At 40.6% G+C, this 20783-nt stretch overlaps 1 protein-coding gene across 3 annotated transcripts in view; it reads left to right on the forward strand.

Annotated features, from left to right (window-relative positions):
* LOC102198662 (voltage-dependent calcium channel subunit alpha-2/delta-4-like) overlaps window positions 1-20220 on the forward strand; it is a 77067-nt gene extending 56847 nt beyond the window's left edge. For 2 of the 3 annotated variants that reach the window (XM_005748763.1, XM_005748764.1), the window contains 13 exons: window positions 613-674; window positions 4422-4436; window positions 4560-4604; window positions 4711-4773; window positions 14925-14995; window positions 15121-15196; window positions 15383-15435; window positions 16164-16219; window positions 17470-17490; window positions 17601-17718; window positions 17873-17988; window positions 18324-18406; window positions 19403-20220. In XM_005748763.1, coding sequence (XP_005748820.1) covers window positions 613-674; window positions 4422-4436; window positions 4560-4604; window positions 4711-4773; window positions 14925-14995; window positions 15121-15196; window positions 15383-15435; window positions 16164-16219; window positions 17470-17490; window positions 17601-17718; window positions 17873-17988; window positions 18324-18406; window positions 19403-19498 — 875 coding nt within the window. In that variant the 3' untranslated portion in view covers window positions 19499-20220. The remainder of the gene's footprint in view (window positions 1-612; window positions 675-4421; window positions 4437-4559; window positions 4605-4710; window positions 4774-14924; window positions 14996-15120; window positions 15197-15382; window positions 15436-16163; window positions 16220-17469; window positions 17491-17600; window positions 17719-17872; window positions 17989-18323; window positions 18407-19402) is intronic. The other variant, XM_005748765.1, reaches the window with a different exon arrangement.
* The last annotated feature ends 563 nt before the right edge of the window (window positions 20221-20783 follow it).

The raw sequence follows: 20783 nt of genomic DNA on the forward strand, positions 1-20783 counted from the left end.
CAGCATCACTCTGAGACAGGATGCTTCTAATTTTAGCAATACTGCAAAAATTAAAGAAAGCAGTCTTACATATTTGTTTAATATACATGTTGAAAGATAAAGGATTCATCTAAACTATGAATCATGTAGAGCTACTCTAGAAAAGCACTAGATGAATCTGCTTTGAGTTACAGTTTGTACACACTAATCGAACCAATGTTATTCAGGCGAAGGTTTCAGCAAGTGGTGAAGTCTTTAGACACATCAGCCCAGATTTAACTTGACACGGATTCTCAACAGAATATAAACTGTTCCCCATTCAACATGCTCCTAAATGCTTGCTGTGTACTACAGTCTGATGCTCACAGTAATGAAGCTGCTACAGAGCATTACCCAGAGATGTGTCATTACCCAGCCTGCAGGGAGCACACACACCATCAGGCTCATCAGTGTTTACATCCCTTCATTGGCGTCAGGACACGACAGAGGTGAACCGAGGGTCGAATTGATTTCCTGTCCACCTCCCTTTCCTCCACAAACACAGCAAAATGTTCAGCGCCGCCTCTGCAGAGTCCATCTTACCCTGCGTCTGTCTTAATGCTGCGCGTGTCTCTGTGTGTTTTCTATTTTTAGCTGTCGGGCTGCAGATGTCCTTGGATTGGCTGGAAAAGCGGTTCTGGGCCATCGCCAAGCAGGTGACCGCAGGACTCACTTTCACACAAACACACATTGTCTGATTTCTTTCATTTTTGGGGTCATTTCATTGACCTCTGTTTATTGTCTAGAGGTTGACAGGAAGTTTAAGTGACTTTTCCCTTAAAAAGCGGGCTGAAGCTGACTACAGAAACACAAACCAGCTAAAGGTGTTGGTGGAGATTGTGTTTTAAGTGTACCTTAGAACATCACAGCCAGGCATTTGCTTTCTACCAAAACCTTTGAAATGTTTCTAATTCCTTATTTTGTAACCTTTGCTGTTTACATGTAGAGATTTTCTCACATAATCTCTCAGTTAGGGGTCACCATATGAATTTGTCAGAATAATGTGACAGGCAGCAGCATCTGTTCAAATCAAGCACTTTAAGTTACGAGTTAATGTCAAACCAAATGCAGGGTCCGCTTAGAGAGACCATCCACCTTGCAGTGGTTCTTCCGAGCAGAAATAGAAACTGCAACAGTTCAAGATAGTGGATTTGATGTCTGTCAGACTGCAGGATGACAAATGTCACACCGGGGCTGAGGATTTCTTAATATCAGAGATGGAACTTTCAAAATAAGAGCATGGAGGACAGCAGAGCGTATTGGAGGAGTGAAAAAGACAAAGAAAAAAGACACTAAAATCAGTTGCTAAATATATTTGAGTCTCATGTCAGCCCACATCCTACCACACATTTAACTGGTATATCTGATATACTGTAGTTGGTATAGTTAGCTGCTTTATTTGTTGCACATGTGCAACCGTCTTTGCAACCCACTTTTTCCTTTTGTGCAGTTTCTAAATAAAGGGTTAAGTGCTCTTTATATTTAACATAGCATTCTGACTTCGAATGGGCTTTGTATTTGACTTTTATTAATTAATTAAATATCTCTAAAAAAAACAAAACAGTTGGCTTATGAAACTGGTATTTGTAAATGTGTGTATATGAGAACGATGAACTGGAGCAACAAACTGCAAAGACAAACACCTGCCAGTCAAGACTAAGGGCCCAGCAGCTCAACTCAAGCTGACGTTAACATTAGCTCAAAGGCTTTAATTGCCTTTTTTCTAAAGTGGATAAAACATGCGGATGTATTTTAATTTCTTTGTTTCTTTCTTATTTCCTGCCCTGATTTGGTGAAATGAAACATGCACTTCCTGTTACAGAACTCTTATTCACACCATCATTTTCAATGGATGGAGCAGCTGGGATTTCAAAGACCACGGCACTAGTTTTCTGTCAAATTCTGCTAAATTGACCCTGAACACAGAGACTTCCTCAACATGCACCTGGTGGGAGTCTGGCATTGATCGGATATTGATGTTACAGCACTGATAACTTCATTGCAGAATAGAATTGAAGACTAACCGATTCACAGTTGTGTTACTTTTCTATGTCCTCTGATATAAAAACTAAGATCTGACTGAATATACAGTATCAGAGGACAAACAGAGGCTTGTTTTTAGCATCCTAATTCCCTGCTGAACTGTATTCTGGCTGTGACCTTGTACAAACTGTCTGCAGTTGCAGGTTTGATCTGAAACAGTGCAGACTTTTGAGAATATTTAAAGCCAGAGGTGCTAAAATGTAAATAAGCTATCAAGCCATCCAAGTTTTATATCTCCGCCCCCTGTGGGATCATAAACGTCTTCGTGGTGGAGATGCAGCTTCGTCTGCAGTTGGGCCAGAGTCTTCCAGGTAGTTAACAAGCAGCACCAAATGTCACCAAGTTTCCAAGGACACAGAAGAGATTCTTGCTTGTGACTGTTCAGTTATAATCCTCCAGATTCAGAGGTCATTTTTTCAATTTTCCTTTTTGTTCATTAGAGAGCAAAAATCATTAAGTGTAGGCGATAATTCTCTCCGACCTTTCATTAGGATTAAACCAAAATGTGCATATAGAATAAAGTCAATAAGATCAGAAGCTAGTGGATTTCATTCTTAATAATACATCAGAAATGGATTGTGCTCTTTAGTTAGTCCTGTTGGGTCATTTAGTCTAAAGAGGTCCCATTTTTGCTCATTTCCTTCTCCATGTGTCTCTTCTTGGACTTATTAAGCTTTTGCACAGAAATATCAGAAAGTGGGTGATGTTGGTACTACAGCAGACCACCATCATAAATGACGTCTGTTTATCCCAACACAAAACAGAGTGTTGATTTCTTTTCAAGAAAGACCCTTAAGTAAATTATAACAATGAGCTTTGGTTGTAATGAACTGTGGTGCAGATAATCCCTCAGATGGTTGAACCAAACAAGAGATGTAGGCCCAACTCCAGTCTGGCCCTCCAACCTCTCCCTGAGCTGTGAAAAGGACTGAACATTAAATGTTTCAAAGCAACCAGCATTGTGGAAATGGGCTGTAAAGCGCTCCAACACCAAGTCTGCTTCTTGCCAACCGCACTCTGAAGGTGCTGCAGCCTTTTCATGTAAAATATCGAGGTGTGATTAGTTCAGGATTGTGACCGAAGTAAATAAAAGTGGCTTTCTCTTCAACTTGATTATTCATCTGCTTTCTGACTGTATTTATCCTGTAGCTTTGAGAAAATCCCCACAAAAAATTGACCTGTCAGCACCTGGCATGGTGAGGAATAGTGTCTCCAATCAGAGGAACAGGAGCTACAGGAGATAACAGGACCAAATCCCAGCCACACATTATCTAATAGTTAATGGTTTTGATCTTGATCGTCTCTGTAATAGATGTAAGAAGGTGCTAATTACAAAACCTTTTTCCCATCTGATAAAGAGAAGGAAAGATTGCTGCTGTATTTCTACCTAGTGACTCCAAGCAGAGGTATTTTTGTCATGGACTGGAACGACTGCAGAGCACAAGAAGAGCCCCTTATAATTTAGGAAACAGACTTTATTTTTTCCCCCTGATGGTGAAGATCTAATAGAAGCAAACTGAGCTCTGCAGGTTTCCTTCCTGCTGTGTAATAAGCTGAAAATTGGCTACAAACTTTTGATCCTGTTGAAAAAGTTGTCCCCAGAAGGCCGGCTAGTATTACACTCTCTCCGCAGGTCTTTGACCTTGCAAACGTCCCCCCTGCAGTTAAGTGAAGCAGAAGCAGAGCTGCAGATGTCCCGTGGAGGTTGATGGTGTAGATAATGTTATTAATAGGAGCTGACAGCTGTGACGGGCTGGATTAATGTATTTACAGGATAGCTTCAGTGCCGACACTAACTCATCCGACCCACTCAACACATTTACATTCTCTTGCAGCTGATTTACAGTTTCTGAGCTTCGTAACGTGTCATTCCCTTTCAGTAAAAACCTCTCAGCCTCGGTGGAGTTTAAAGTTTGGGGATTAGAGGTTCTCGTCTTCAAAACAGGATGTAAAAGTATGCCTTCTTGCATTTTTATAGCAGAAAACTGATCCTGGCGAGTGGAAACTGAAGCTGTTGGTGCTCTTAAACCAAATGATGGTGTGTGACCCAAAATAAAACCACATCTTATGCAAGTAGATGCTCTTTGTGACAGTTTAAGCAGATTAAAGGGATCATTTAAGGAAGATGGATTCAAAAATCTGAATTTAAAAACTGCAGCAGCGTGAGGGTGAAAGCTGCTGTCATCCATCCTCACCTGCATCGTATAAATTTTCTGTGTTTATCACAGAAACGGATTCACAGCCGAGCTTTAGTTTTCTGCAGGATGCCAACATAAATGTTGCTTATTATCTCTAATTTCTTATAATAATTACATTTTAATTTATGCATCACTCTTTTCACTGTCTGTTTCATCTTGCAGCCCAACGACACAGATGTAAGTAAACATTAATTAAATTAATTATGTTGTTTTTACTGGTTTATTACTTTCCATAAAAAGAAGCATTCAGACTAAATTCTCTCAAATCTCCACACTTTCCTTTTCCTTCCCTTCCTCCAGTGTTCAGACATTGAAGGTGTGTGTCCTCTCAGCTGTGACAGTGCTGTAAGTGCACAGCAGTTGTTTCTTGTTTGTTGCTCATCACCAACAATCATCCTCTGTGTTAGAAGATCCTAAAGAGACCCGTTTCTTTCTGCTTCTTCCTGTTCAGGATCTGAGCTGTTACCTGGTCGACAACAACGGCTTTGTCATGCTGTCCAAAGAGAGGAGAGAGGTAAGATCCACCACTCTTTACCACTATGCTTGTGGGGCAGTTCGTTTTAAAGGGACACTTCACCTCTGAATCAAATCTCTGTATTCTTCCTCTGGCCCTTTGGACTATTTATCCATCTGGATCATTTTGTTCAGGAGCCATCAGTCTGCTTTGTGATGCTCAAAGTCCACCAAAGAAATACACAGACTAAAACGTCAGCAGCAGAAACTATGATCCAAATAAAAGAAACCTTCTTGTGAGGAATTTCATGGCACAAACTTTTCTCTGATTGCTCTGGCAACCAAACTTTACGTCCTTTCACAAAGTCACATCCACACTTCAGTTTACTTCAGCAGAAAAAGATGGAAAATATCAAATGACTGCATCAGTTCCCTGTTTTCTAAATGACTGTTACACATTGTTTGGATATATAAAAATTGTTGGTGGGTATTTTGAAGTCAGAATTTTGTGTGCTTAAAATTTAAATATACCCAGCAACTGTATCTGTGCCCTTGCCTACAGTTTTAGATCTGCACTGCAGAGTCATTTTGGCCTGCGATGATTTCGAGCAGTGACTTTATAATAGCAGGGATGCGTTGACAAACATCTGAGGATGCACTGTCACTCTCTCCTATAGACTGTGTGCTTTCACAATGACGTTTGGAGCACGAGTACTCTCTCTCTCAGTAATAGTGCCTACCTGCTTCTCAACACGTAGCATTAGACAAATCATCCGGGTTAACAGACAGTTAAAGGGAGGGTGAAAGACAGGACGCTGGGGGCAGCTAAATGCTGCATTGCCCGAGAAGCTTGAGTTGTGTACGATATTCAGTATAGTATAGTGTTGGTTTGTTTGTTTTTTAACCTCCTAAGACCCAAGCTCTCTCATGGCATGCATTTTTTATTTTTCTTTGCTATTTGGGCTGATTGGGACCTAAAAAATGTAAAAACAAAGAATTACAAGATTAGTTTTTTGTCTTTGAGAAAAATGTGATGTCCACATATGTGGACACAAGGTCCTAGGAGGTAAAATACCACCAAATCACAACATTTGCTCCAAGGCACTTTATACTTTTAGGTAAAGACCCTACAGTAATACAGAGAAAACTCCAATAATTCCCCCCTGTGAGCAAGTGCTTGGCAACAGTGGGAAGGAAAAACTCCTTTTTAACAGGAAGGAAACTCCAGCAGACAGCTTGGAGGTTTGGGGAGGAAGATGAGTATGTGAAAAAAGTATCAAAAAGTATCTTTACACCGAATTTATCGAGGCTGTAAATATGTAGTGTGTTTGGTATAAGAGTATTTGAAATAATCCCCAAGGACATTTTTTGAAACAGATTTTTGTTTGTTTGTTTGTTTGTTTGTTTGTTTGTTTGTTTGTTTGTTCTAAACCTTGTTTCCTATCTTGTTTTTCTAATGTTGACTTTAAATCCTGATGTTGTGTATGAAGGGAAAATGTGAAAAAAAAAACAAGGCTCTGGCTCTTCAAGGGGTTTCTTGCTGTTAAATGGGAGTTTTTCCTTCCCACTGTCACCAAATGCTTGCTAATATTGAGTCGTTTGATTGTTGGAGTTTCTCTCTATTTTTGTAGTGTCTTTATTTTACATTACAAAGCACCTTGAGGTGACCATTATTATAGATTTGGAGTTATATAAATAAAATTGAATTGAACTGACCAAGAAAAACTGGGTTTTGAATCCTCTGTTTAACCTGCTTGGAGTCAAGAAGTTGTGTTTATTTTTGATTTTTAAATCTTTAAAATGCGATCATTGTCGTGGATGTGTTGTCCGTCTGTCAGACCTGCAGTCAGAGTCAGGAGGTGATTTCTCAGCCTGACGCAGCTCTCTGGACCATTTAATGTGCTCATAATCAACATCTGGATGCCTCACAGGATTTGAGGACAGTTTGGGTCTTAATCTGTGTGCGTGTGTGATGCATTAACAGTAAACATCACAGCTGCTGCGCCTGCCTCCTTCGTCTGACCTGTGAAGCAGGATAGATCTGACTTCGCCAGGCTGAGATCACACTTGTGTTTACGTGTGGGTTTAAGTCCATCTCATCTCTTCTCAGAGAAAAGCCCTGCAAGTAGAATTTTCTTGCAAACAAGGAAAACTTACTTACTTCCCTGAAGCATGCTCACTGTGTTTTCTGTCCTACGTCATTAAAACTCAAACCTCCACTTCCATCAAGGCCAGTGTTAAAGTAAGTGGGAAAAACTCTTGGATCAGCCCTTTATGGTTGCACCATGAGTGCGCACTTGCATCATCACAAACTTTCAGAAGAGGAACAGTAAGACAATCACACATATTTACAGTACTGATGAAAAACATCAGAGGAAAAGGGAGGGTTGGAAATTGTACTTCATGTTTCTCAAATGAGAATGACTGCAATCTTTGCCTTGAGTGATTGTGCTGCAGATATTTCAGCTCCAGTTGTGTTTTAAGGACAACACTGTAATTAAACACAAAGGATTTATTTTTTAATGTTGACAGTTTAGTTTTAAAAGGAAGTTTTGCCACTCGACAGGCCTATGGGCAGTCATTTTAATATCTCTGTCTAAATCAGTGGGGATTCTTAACTTATGTATGGAATTGCTTTTCAAATCTGATATTTTTTAAACTGCATCAAGACTTCTGAGTTAGTCCTAAAATAAGTTTTAAAAGTTGTTTGTTGTTTTTCCACAAGCCACACGACTTGGCGGCATCATGGCGTCATTAATGGTACAACCCAGAGTGCTAATGCAATCAGCATCTCTACTAATCCCACAAGAAAACATAACAGTCGCTCTGCTAATTCACACAAAGAATGCAGCAAATTAAGAAATGCAAAAAGAGTAGATTAGTCTGCAACCACACAGCTGAAAGTCTCACGAACCTCTGCAGTGTTACTGCATCAGCACAGCTGCCTTTTTTAGCTTTTTCAAAATTACTCCACAGATTGATGGCAGAGCCAGACAGCAGACATTTATTATATTTTTTATATAGTTTTTTGTTGTGTTTCAGTTTTAAAATCTGTAGCAGTATTTTTTCCATTAATATTTATTTATATAACAGAACCAAAACATTAGAACTGTTACATGATGATGTGATGTGGTAATTTGCAGACCTCATGTTGGTGCAACTTCATTACAGCTTGGAAGATCAGGTGGTTGCTCGTTGATTGCAATGAATTTTTGTTGTTGTTATAAACTGATTGCAAGTAGTTGCAATGCCCAGAAGTTGAATGTGCAGCAGCCTCAACCTCTGGGTGATCACTTTTAATCAATCAGCAATTTCACAGGTTGAGGGCAATAACCTTTGTTCAGACAATCACAGTCCAGCTCGAACTGACTGCAATCAGTCTCAGATAGATTGGCAACAAATAATTGCTGTCTTAATTATAAATGCAATCATATTGACATGACTTGTTTGTGTTGTGTCTCTTTGCAACTGGGGATTTCACTCTGGTTGTATTTTGGTTATACAGTATTGTGTGAAACATACTGTATGTCTGCGAAGGTTCTCAGTCATCCAGGTCATCGTAGTCTAAGGAGCTTGGAAAGAAAAGCGTCTGGACTCTTTTAATTTTCTTGAAGACGTTTCATCCGAGAAGCTTCAGGTCTAAGAGTAAATAACAGTAATAACAATAAATAAAGCTCTATTCTTAAACTAATCTCATGAAGTTTGGAGGGTTGTAGTGACTGGCTCTGCAGAAAGTTGGCGACCGCTGAGCACTATACACTTCAGCACCACTTTGTTATAATACCACTAGAAGTTGACTGTGAAATATTTAGCATCAAGGAAATTTCCCAGCTGAACTCCATCTTATCACGGTACCACCCTGGAATTCAATGACAGCAACCAGTTCTTTCATGAATGTTTGTAAAAGAAGTCTGCCTAGGTACTTGATTTTAAAAACCTGTGGCCATGGAAGATATTGGAACACCTGAATTTAATTATTTGGAGTGAGTCAATACGTTTGGCAATATAGTGCATGTCACCATAAGGTGATGTCATCCAGTAAAGAAATGTGAGGACTGCGAGTTTGCTGTCCATCTGACAGCTGCTCGTTAACTCTGGATTAACCCAGCCTGTTAAGAGCCACATCACTGAGGATTAATCCTGAACCTACCAAACTTCCATACATGCACAAACTCAACATATACACACTCTGGTACAGAGCGGCCATGTTCCAATCCCACATCTGCTGCTTCGCTTAAAGTATTTCAGCTTTTTAACTTGCCTCCAGTACAGCTGTACATGGGCACGCCTGATGTTTGTGTTACATGACAGTCTTAGTGATCTTAAGGCCAGATGATCCGTACTTAATGTATGCTGACCTTCTGGCTGCCAGAAGCACTTTGAGTTTGAGGTTACAGGGGACAAAATTTTCTATGTGTGCTGCAATAAGAGAAATAATTTAAGGTTACCTTTAGCGCCTTGACTTAAATGAGATCAGTCAGCTTGCAGTGTCTTTGGATCACTTCAGTAACTTAGTCAGCAGTCCAACTGATGTTAAAAGGATTTCATAACCTATGTTTATTTAGTTTCTACTCCAAACAAGCTTCACCCTAGCTCCCTCTTTAGAAACACCAGTTCTCAGATCAGTCTTATTAAGTTTAAGAAATTTAAACTCATTTTCATAAATTCAAATCATAAAATTGATTTTTATTATTTTTTTCATTAAATATTTCTATTTTAAAAATTACATTAATCAATGTATAAACTGAAAGGTGACACGTTAAGTAATCACCAGACCCTGTGAGTCCCTGCTGCAAGACATTCCTTACTGATACATTCAAACGAACCATATTTCAATAATAAAAACCCAATCCAGCCTTCAGCTTTTCCCCTAATTTCTCAATATTCACTCAAAATACCCAAATATTTGTAAGATTATACTCTTGAACATAACATCTATTTAAAGGGTATGAAAACCTGAGATCTAAGATCTGGGAGTGATTTGTGGAAAACAACATAAATTTGGTTTAGTCAGCATTGCGTAGATATGTCTGTGTAGGTCAGGGGTGGGCAACTCCAGGCCTCGAGGGCCGGTGTCCTGCAGGTTTTAGATGTGTCCTTGAGCCAACACAGCTGATTTAAATGGCTCAACATGTCTTGAAGTTCTCCAGAGGCCTGGTAATGAACCAATCATTTCATTCAGGTGTGTTGACCCAGGGTGAGATCTAAAACCTGCAGGACACCGGCCCTCGAGGCCTGGACTTCGACACCCCTGGAAAGGCTTGAAAAAAGAAGGCGACTGGATGTCTTTAGGTTTGGAAAGATGTTACATTTCTCATTTAAAAGGCTTCAGAAGTCCAGACACCTACTTTTTTCAAGCTCTTAAGATTACCATTAAGAACCCATTTTAAATTTCAAAATAATACCCTCAGCTGCTGAAAGGCAACTTGTAGCTCCTCAGCATTTCATTCAGAGAAGAGCCAACTAAGCAGCGTATGGTGTCATCAGCATAAAGGTGCTCTTTTTATCTGTAGGCATATTATTTCCTATTTCCTATTTTATTAATAAAAAAAATTAAATGGGGCCTAAAATTAAGCCTTGGGGCACTCTATTTAAAATCTTCAGGAAACTTGATTTAAACACATCTGTACAAAAGCCAAAGTGAGTTACTTTAGCTTAAATTATCAAAATTAATTTCTTCAAACTGGCCATGAACAATCTGTAGGCAAGGGATGAGAGTTTTAGGGCTGCTTCTAATGTTTCATGTTTCAGCAGTCTGTAGTTGTGTAGCAGTTGCATTGCATTTCTATTCACCATGTATGAACACATATCTGATTTCATAAATGGTATCCAGGGGACAGGAAAAGCGGAAGTCTTGACCCAGATATCTGTGACTGACGTAGCCACCGTGAGATCACGATTGGTCAGTGAAGTCTCTTAATGAAGCAAGATGTCTACAAATAGAGCCTGTAATCTCACAGACGTAAGTCTTCTTGCAGCCAGAGTAGTCGGCCACTGCTGGTCATTAGAAAGAATGCAGATTTAATGCCTTTTCCACCTTGGCTGCACTTTTCAGACCTGAAAGGTGTGTCACTCCCTTATAATGTCTTTATAAAGCCTGTACAAAGAATAAAGGTGGTATCTCAGTCATGCTGCAGGAGATCTTTGAAAGCAAAATGGAGATGCAGAGCGAGTGTGAGGGTGGAAGCATGTGCCTTGTTGTTTAATTCTAAACCTCTAAAAATGGTTATATCACACAGCCTGTGATGTTTGGATTCAGATAGGACAGTGATGGAGAAATTGTCTTGTTATGTTTATTAAAGTGTGCTGTTAGGCTAATTATTACATCATTCTATTTGTGTTTAATGCCCTCTGTATATGTATATGTGTGTATTTGTATTATACTGTTCTACATTCCTGTCCAGGAAGTGCAGATGGAAGCTGACTACAAGCTAAACATGAGGTTAATGTTTTTGTGGATTGTCCCTCACAAAAAGAACGGAACTAAAACACATAGTGAACAAGTGCCCATGGAGGTGAGAAGCTTTTAGGTTGAGCTGTTGCAAATGCAATGCCACTGGATGTTTTTGTTCAACTGGTGCAATATCTGATGAGTAGCAGTGAGATCTTTGCTGTTAAATGAAAACTAGACCTTCTAGTAGAGCTGTGTTCAAGTATGATTAAAAGGAGAAACATCAGCTACATGCAGCAGCAAAATATTCTGTAACCCTAAAGCCAGAATCAGCTCATTCTTCATTATTTGCATGCCTCCTGCATTCCCAGTGGTCTTACTAAGCAGATATTATGATGAAGCACTTCCTCGATGTTTTGCTGAGCTCTGGGATTTGCAGGAAGTTTGCGGAAACGCCCCGAATCCACCCCGATGCCGAAGCCGCTGTGCAGGGCATGGTAAATATTTAATCAGCAGAGAAATTAAGTCAGTGCTGACTATAAGAAATGGGTCAGCAAGAGAAGGTGTAGTGAGCAGGGTGACAAAGCAAAACAGAAGGCTTGTTTTGGGTGGTGCTGGCCATGTGTGGAGGAAACGTCCGAGTGATGATCAATGATCCTGTCTGAGAACCTGCTGTGAGAGTACAGTGTTCAACCTCGGGGCTGAAAGCAGGTTAGACTGAAAAGTACAACTATGTGATAATGTGATGAAATGAACACGTCTTGGAGTCTGTAGCCTGCTAGCGACCCTGTAAGGGGAAACATAATTACTGGAAACTACTTACAACTAAAAAAGTAGAAACTGACTGAATGAAACTGTTGGACTGTACATACTTTGGACATTTTAGAACATTAGTCTCTCAGAATTAAACTTTATGACACCAAAACAGCCCAAATACCTCAGAAGACCTCAAAGGTCCTGGGATATTAGTCACGCACGATCTGATATCCTCGTATCGGTGTTGTTCCCACATCATCATAATAAATGTTGTTCCAGGTTCAACATTGCAAGTGACCAATCACATTGTTGTGATGTCATACTTTTGCGACCGGAAAAAAACGCCTTAAAAAATCTACATAAATTGCGAGAAACTGCCTCTGTCCACCGATCCAGCAATTTGAATTCTTTGCATTTCAGGATACTGTTCTTTAATAAACGTTAAGCATTATACATATTGTCCTTACAACATTGGAATTTCATAAATGAATGAATCGCTTGGCTTGCAAAAGTATGACGTCACAACAATGTGATTGGTCACTTGCAATGTTGAACCTGGAACAACATTTATTATGATGATGTGGGAACAACACCGACACAAGGATATCAGATCATCCTATTAGGTCACCAAGACATGACATATGAGATATTGGATACTAGGCTTGTTTTTACAGCCCATCTCAAGCTGGATTGCATTGAATAACAAATTAGGTTAAGGAATTTGGAGGCCAAGTCATACACCTGTTGTTACATTTCGGCAGGTTTCCTAACTGCTTCCTGTGTTTTCCTCTCTTGGACCATGTTTGGAAGCTTCGCATATATCCGTACATTTTCTTCCAAATATCTGAGGCTAAGCATACATTTGAGATTATACTGTGATTATACTGTAACTATGAACTAAACTGTTTTTATGTGTTGATTTTTAATGCCACAGAGTTGGACAGTCTAACATGGGAGTCTGTGGGGACTGACTCAGTTTATGTTCCAGCCTCTAGTGGACATTAGAGGAACTGCAATTTTGACACTTTTCACAGTGGGTTCATTTTTTCGTCATGTAGGTTGTTCCTTAGTTTTCACACACACACACACACACACACACACACACACACACACACACACACACACACACACACACACACACACACACACACATATATATATATATATATATATATATATATATATATATATATATATGTATATATATATATATATATATATGTATATTCAAGCATGCTGTTGTTCTTCTAATAAACCTTACACCATGCCCGCTTTTAACTTATTGTGAACGCCTTACTTGTAACTCACAGATTTGCAGGTTCTCCAGAAAAATTTTGTCTGAAAAACATTTAATTTTTCTTTAAATCAAAGTTTCTGCTTTTTTGTTTAGACAATGATGTCATGAATCCTGATCTTTACTGGTGGATATTTTCTCAGCCTGTTAAATATAATGAGCCAGTTTTGGTTGAAGCCCTTCAGAGGCAGCATGGAAACCTGAACCTGCCTGGTTGCCTTTGCTGCTGCGCGCCCGCCGAGCTCCTGGCACTCGTTGTGCTTTTGTTTAGTTCAGTGTGTTTACACTCTGCTGCAACTGCTGCTGCCAGGAAAACAGAGGGTCAACTTTGGTGTGTAAGCAGCATCCAACTGCCAACACTCAGCAACCTGTGAATCCTCCGAGGCTGCTGGGAGAATCCGTCCAGACAGAGATGAAGTGTGGGCAGAGAGCAGCTTGTAAACGTGAACAGAGCCGCTGAGACAAAATGCTCTGAATAATTCAGAGACTCTGGTCCTGCTGCTGCTGCTGAGCGCCGGAAAGAGCCGACACACTGCAGACTCTCAGGCTGAACGCAGCAGTGACTTTAAATGTGTCTGAAACATTCCTTATCTTCATGTAAACCTGCTGACTGATCATGTTCTATTTACATGCTATCTTAGAATAGATGAGACTGCCAAGAGAGTAATGTTTTCCACAAACTCAGGAAAGTTGAGTGTAGGAAATTTAATTTGAGGCTACTTTTTAAGGATGTGCATGCACTTAGATTACCAGCTAAATGGCTACTGGTTGACATTTATGTAGAGTCATTTGGCCTGAGCACATGACCAAGAATTTCATTTTATGGCAACAGCGCCCTCTGGTGACTATAGTAATAATAACAGGAGTAACAGAGGAGGGAAGGGTGGATGGATGGGTCAGCATGATAACTTTACCGTTTAACACCCAAGTAAGTTCTTGTGTAATTTTGGCTGCAAGATTACAAAATAATTCTCATTTTTAGGAACCATTTTTATTTTCTCTCCAGCCCACAGTGGTCTGGGAGTTATGGTACTATGAACTGGGCATGGCAAAATCTAAGAGGAGCTGATTTTTCTACCTGTGTTCAAACAGCAGTACCCAGTGAATGTTTTGTGCTACTGGGATACAAAAAAGATAAAAATAAACATAACGTTTCATTTCTATTCTTACCAGAATAGTTAGAATTTTGTCTCCAGCAAAAACTGTCATGGAGTTAAAGTCATTTAAAAGGTGCTTGTCAAGAGACTGTAGTTCCCTCATTTCCTCTTTCAAACCAATGTAGCTGTTTGAGATTCACGATCACTTATTATTATGAAACAGCAGCTTGCACATAGACATGGTAGTGTTGTTTCACCAAATGAAACTAACACAAAAAATCCAAAATAAAATAATCAAAACTGAATCTCAACATTAAAACAAAGTGTGAAAGATGATTCAGTGGTCTCATGGCCTGAGGAAAGAAACTGTTCTGAAGTTTTGCGATAAAGCAGAAACTGTATTTCTTGACCAATGATGAGCAGGCTCTGGCTGCTGTGGGTTTTACCTTTTAGTGTCCTTTGGGTCCTGCAGAGATGCCTCACAGGTATCACTGGTGCTCAGCAGAGGGGTGACACTTTTATTACCATCCAGTTTTAGTCCATGAACTCCCCATTCCAGTTTGCTGTTAGTTTTACAGCTCTGTAAAAGTACTCCACACTGTAAATGATCCCTAATTTTCATGTTGCTGAATTCTAATAACAAAGGCCTGCTGGCTTCATGTTGTTTTTCACAGATTGGTCGCTTCTTTGGCGAGGTAGACGGGTCCATCATGGCTTCGTTGCTCAAGATGGGAATGTTTAAAAAGTATGACTAACTCAAGACACATTTTCCACTCATGTTTCTTTTTATTGTAAAATATGTTGGTAACTATGAAGAATAGAACACGCTTTTTTCCTGTCACAATTCAAATTGAGTTTTCTTTTTTCCAGAGTGTCGTTGTTCGACTACCAGGCAATGTGCAAGACCGGCCACCATCACGCCAGCAGCGCGCGACCTCTGCTCAGCGTGAGTCTCATTACTATTTAGCTACTGATGACAACAGAGGCTTGTCTCTTATACTATTGATATTATCTGTTGTAAATTTCTTATATACCAACACATGGTTAACATCAGAAGATTAAAGAAATCTTCTGATGGTTTTTAAGATTTTATTCTACCAAAAGTTCTCATTTCTTGTTTTACCTTTTGCAGCCATTCTACGTCATCATGGCTTTGATGAGATGGTTCTTCTCCAACGCGCTGATGTAAGTGCTAAAGAGCAACATCACATTATCACAATGTCCTACGCTGACGGGATTGTGCAACCAAATGTAAATCAATGCTTAGAATCAAATAAAGGATTATTTTGAACTTTTGATCATGCAAAGCTGCTCTGGTAGAGTACAAGAATAAAAGAAGGAGCTGGAAATGGACAGATTAGGCACACGAATCTGTGGGGTCACTCAATCTGTGACAGACAAAAAAATATATATTATCGTATATTTTGTACTGTATACAGTTTCCAACTTCATTGTAGTGTTCTAAAGGTATAACATAGGATGAAATCTACATCTCTGTCACTATTAATGTGCTTCTGTTCTTATTATATTAGAAACGTCTTCATAATGATGTTAACAGCAAACACACTGTAAGTCCAGGGAGACTTCTGTCCGCTTCATGTCTTCAGGGTGTGGATAATGAGCCAGTGTGCGTGGTTCACATTTTTAATATGCATAAATCATTTTAACTGCAAACTGAACCTCCACCACTGAGAGATTTTTAAAGCTTAAAAATAAATCAAATAGTGGTACTTAAAGACTGCTGGACTCAAACTTTTAAATCACCGAACCAAAAGACTTTTACTGACTGAAACCTGCAGAGTTAAATTTTGCTTTGTGCCTCAGTTGTTTCACAGTTTACCTCACAGCACTTACTGCTGCTGGATGTCAGGTGCTTTTTTGTCTTTAACAAGGTGTTTTTGTGTCTCTGTCAGGTTCCTGCTGGACTTTAACCTCTGTGGTCTCTGGCACTCTGATTATTTTGTGGATGGTAAGCTCAGACTGACCTGACTGGTCAAGTTCTCTGACAGTGCACTTAATCACCATCAAATCTGGGAAGTCTTTGTATCTCGGGAAGTTAAATCTTATGAGGAGCGCTGGTTTGGGATTGCCTCTTTTTTCGAGGCAGCCTCAAGAGGTCATTAGTGGAGCTGCACGTTTTAGCAAATTGGTTTCATTTTCAGTCCCACAGGTCGATGCTTGCTCAGGACATTACAGTAGAGATCAGTCTGATTACAGTGGATCTAACACGGCACAACCCTGTGAAGGGGAACAACAACCACTCTCAATGTATCCCTACAACCAGTACTGGTAACTGGGGATCACAGCACCATGAGCTCCACCTCTGACTGCTGCCTGATCCTGAAAGTAACAGCAGACCATGGGAGCCAAAGGAAGGCAGGGCCATTTGGGTTAGGCTGGATACAGTCTGCTTGGTTAGAACAGGCCCCTTGTTTTTCTCTTCATAGGGAATCGCATCCTGACCTCCTGCTCAATCGATAGTTTGGACCTTACTGGTGCCAAACTGCCTCAGACAGCATAGCTCATGGGGTTACTTGAGCAGAAAAAATCCTTTACCCACCCCGCCACCATAACGGCAAATCATCCTCAAAGAGTAATCCATGTGATGGGTGTCTGGGCTCCACCTTAGAGATGGGGTAAAGAGCTCTGTCTCCTCCCAATTAACCTGAGTCCATTCAGGTGGTTCAGCATCTGACCAGGATTTTCCTGGATGCCTCGTGGCTGATGAAGCGTGACCAGCTAAGTGGAGGAACTATGTCTCTCAGCTGGCTCAGCAGCACCTCAGCATTTACCCCAAAGAGCTACAGGAGGTGGCTGGATACATTTTCTGTTATTTATACAGAGTTATGTGCCTAACTTTATCATTGCACCTCATATTAGTGGAGGAATATTTGTAGGTGGCAGCATGCTGTAGCTGTCTGGAAAAATATGTAGAGCAATTCAAGAGGTTTTCATGCTCCTCTCAGGATGAACTCAGTATCTTTGGGGATCCTTTCCATCGTTATCACATTAGTGAGCACAGGTGTCAGTGTCGTGTCTCCAGAGGCTGAAACTTTACAGAACAAAATTATGAAAGAAAAGGATTAGAAAAGTTTTGTTTTCATTTGGTCTCATTAATAAATTACTCATCTTCATCATCATCTCTCCATCACCATCCTCACCTTCATCACCTCCGTGTGCCGTCTGTGTCGTCACTGTGATCCATCTTCATCTGTTCAGCCAAAGCTGGCTATCACACATGTGAGTACAGCACATCTGTGGGCATTTTGTGCTCATCAAAAAGTGGGACTAGCCATCTCAGGTGTAGCGATGCTGTGTAACGTGTGTACGTGTGTGTGTGGTGTCCACAGCTCATAAGCAGAAGAAGTTGGACGCGCTGCAGCCCTGCGACACAGCTTACCCAGGCTTCATGTACGACCCGTCTGTCAGAGAGGCCAACAGCCTCAACAAGTGTGGACGCTGCCAGAAGTATGACACACACACACACACACACACACACACTTTAAAAATCAAAACAAGCTTCATTCATAGTTTGTTAATCTGGTCTTAAATCGAGGAAGTTTCAACTTAAGCATAATTGAATGATTGGCAGTGACTGACTGCGGCCTTCTTTGCGTTTCAGGATGTTTGTGGTGCAGCAGATTCCTGACAGTAACCTGGTTCTGGTCGTGACTCAGGCCTACTGTGACTGCTCCCGTCAGTATGGAGCCATTCTGCTGGAGCCCAAAGAGATCAAATATATCCTTCACATTCTCAGCAGCAAAATGCTGCCCCCTGCTGGATGCTTACAGCCACAAATACTGCAGGGAGGCCAAGACTGCATTCAGCCTGGAAAATCACATTTGTACTGTAATCTCCTTATTTTCCCTCAGATCAGTGATGCAGTTCACTGGCACTCCACAGCCAATGATGAGAACATTAATAGATTATCTGAGCAGTCTCACAACATCTGTTTGCTCTTAGCTGAGGCTTTGAAACTTCAGATTTACGTCATGCTTTGTTTCTACAAAATTTCGTCCCCATTATATATTTATTTCACAGCGAGCTTCCAGTTTTCCTTAATATCTGTGAACATAACGCCACAGTGAAGTGCAACAGGATGAAATCCCAGAAGGTGCGGCGGCGCCCTCAGTCATGCCACGCCTACCACCCAAAGGTCAGTGCTGAGCCCCACTGCTGACTGTGAACGCAAAAGAAATGCAAGACTATTTAACAAACACAAACGTGGTGATTTTAAAGGCAAATAAAGAATCTCACACAGAAAACTAGCAACAACACATAAGCTGTGTGTGTCTGTGTGTGAAATAAAGGCGAAGCAGGTCTCAGGGTCAATCGGGTACTGATGCACCTCTGTCCTGCAGCACATCCAACAAATCCTTGAGTCAGCTGAAAAGCAGAACATCACTTCTTTTAAGAGTGATTTTTTAAGGGATTCAAATTCTTCACTTTAAACGTTCCACTAATCATTTAACAGTCGTTGTTGCAGCTTGTGTATAATCTCTAACATCAGTCCCGTCACACTTGATGGCTGTTTAAAGCAGATGTATTGGGCACAAATCCAGCTCCTTATTTTTATTCTTGGACTCCCCTAGAAGAGGTTTGCATGATGGGTCATAGCTTGTAATAATCTACTGCTTACACTGGACTGTGGTGCATCATTTATCAGGATGTCAGGATGATCTCCAAAGGAACACTCAGACTGTGGGTTAAATATCTCAGACTCTGCATCAGTTGGTTCAGAACTAAAGAAGCCAAACCAAAAATATGTTGCCTTATTTTCTAGCACTCAAGTCTGAAGTAAGCTGTTTTTAGCTCCTCCTCCCTTTAACCCAGCTGTCGTTTGATTGGCTGCCCCATGTAAATAGAAAGTTTGAGTGCATCTAAGAAAAGCAAAAAAAGAGAGAAAAAGAGAAAAACTGTGATACTGTAGGTCTACTCGCTTTAAGTATGCACAGGTTAGAATATGATGTATGCTAAAATGAGTCCAGAGTATGGACAGAAAAATCAACTTCACTGACCGTTCATACACCAAGTCATCTGCTGTTCATTCTGTAAAGCTAACTAAAGATTGTGTGGTGAAACAGGTGAACGCTGATGTACTCAGAGAAACTGCTATGAAAGGACTGAGCATCACATTTGTTTCGTCCTACAGGAGAACGCTAAGGACTGCGGCGGGGCGGCAGCCATCTCCCTGTCGCTCTCTCTCTTCTCTGCCTCTCTGCTCGTCTCATTGGTCGCTGAGTTCTAAACCAAAATGAACCCACTAATCAAGATGAACATGACAGTGAGGCGGAGACTTAAACATCCAGCAGGTAGCCAAAGGACTTTTTTTTTTTTTTTACTTGAATAAGAGACAAACTTGGACGGAGAAACTGTCTCAGCTGCTGATCGGCCTCACTTTGCAGCACAAATAAAGGGCTACACAAGGTTTTCTTTAAAACCTGTAATAGACTAAACGGACTCTGGATCAGCTTTGCAGTGGCTCTGCAGCTGGAGGAGAAATGATAAGGGGGGGACCCCCTCCTGGACAGTGCAGCCTGTGCGTGGAGACGCGTTGCCATTACACCCGAACAAGAATGTAGCACCTTTGTAGCTTTTTGATACAGAACTGATGTGTAAACGTAGAGTTTTACAGCCTCGATTTACCAAAACTCTCAAATTCGGACAAAAAAAAAAAAAAAAAAAAAGCAGAACTTTAAACACTCAAAGACTTTCTCAGCAGCTTTAAGGGTCAAAGGTTAACAGAAGATGCCACACGCCATATGCAAGGAAACGCTGTGACTCACTGAGGAGCGCGGCGAAGATGAAGATGGAGAGAAAGTCTCGCTGATTTTGTTGGCTGAGACAGAAGCGGTGTCGCGGCTTTAGGTGGATATGAAGCTACAGCATTCAGGGATTAGTTTTTATAGATAAAGATGTACTGGGACTGTTCGGAATGTCAACACAATAAAAAAAACATTTTTCACTTTACACAGCAGCATGTTTGTGGTTTTTTCACATTTACAAAGAAAACTAAAGCGCCTTGAGGCGACTGTTGTTGTGATTTGGCTCTATAAATAAAATTGAATTGAACTTGTGTTTTCATCTTCAGGGTTTCGACTGTCCGAGCTCGTACAAACATTGTATTCTCAGAGTCACCGTCATTATTTATTTTCTGTCATTAACTGGAAATTCCAACCTTGATCTTCTTCCCAAAACTGGTGTGACACTGATTTGCTGATTAAAACAACACTGGTGAAATGGAGACCTTATTTTCTTACAGAGCTCATGGGCTCTTACCTCTGCACCGCTGATCAGCTGCTATGTGAAGCAGGTGTAAATGCACAACAGCGCTGCAAGAGATCATGTTACGCTCATGTTAGCTTCTCTTCATTGGTTCCCTGTTAAATTCTGAATTTCACATCCTTCTCCTCAAATACAAAGTCCTGACTGATCAGACTCACATCTTAAAGACCTCAGAGCGCCTCATTATCAGGACAGAGCGCGTCGCTCTCACGCTGCAGGCTTACATTACACTACACTCTTCGAGTTTT

Source organism: Pundamilia nyererei, unplaced genomic scaffold, assembly GCF_000239375.1.
Source record: "Pundamilia nyererei isolate P.nyererei 1_Seehausen unplaced genomic scaffold, PunNye1.0 scaffold00229, whole genome shotgun sequence".
In the NCBI taxonomy this organism is placed as follows: Eukaryota; Metazoa; Chordata; class Actinopteri; order Cichliformes; family Cichlidae; genus Pundamilia; species Pundamilia nyererei.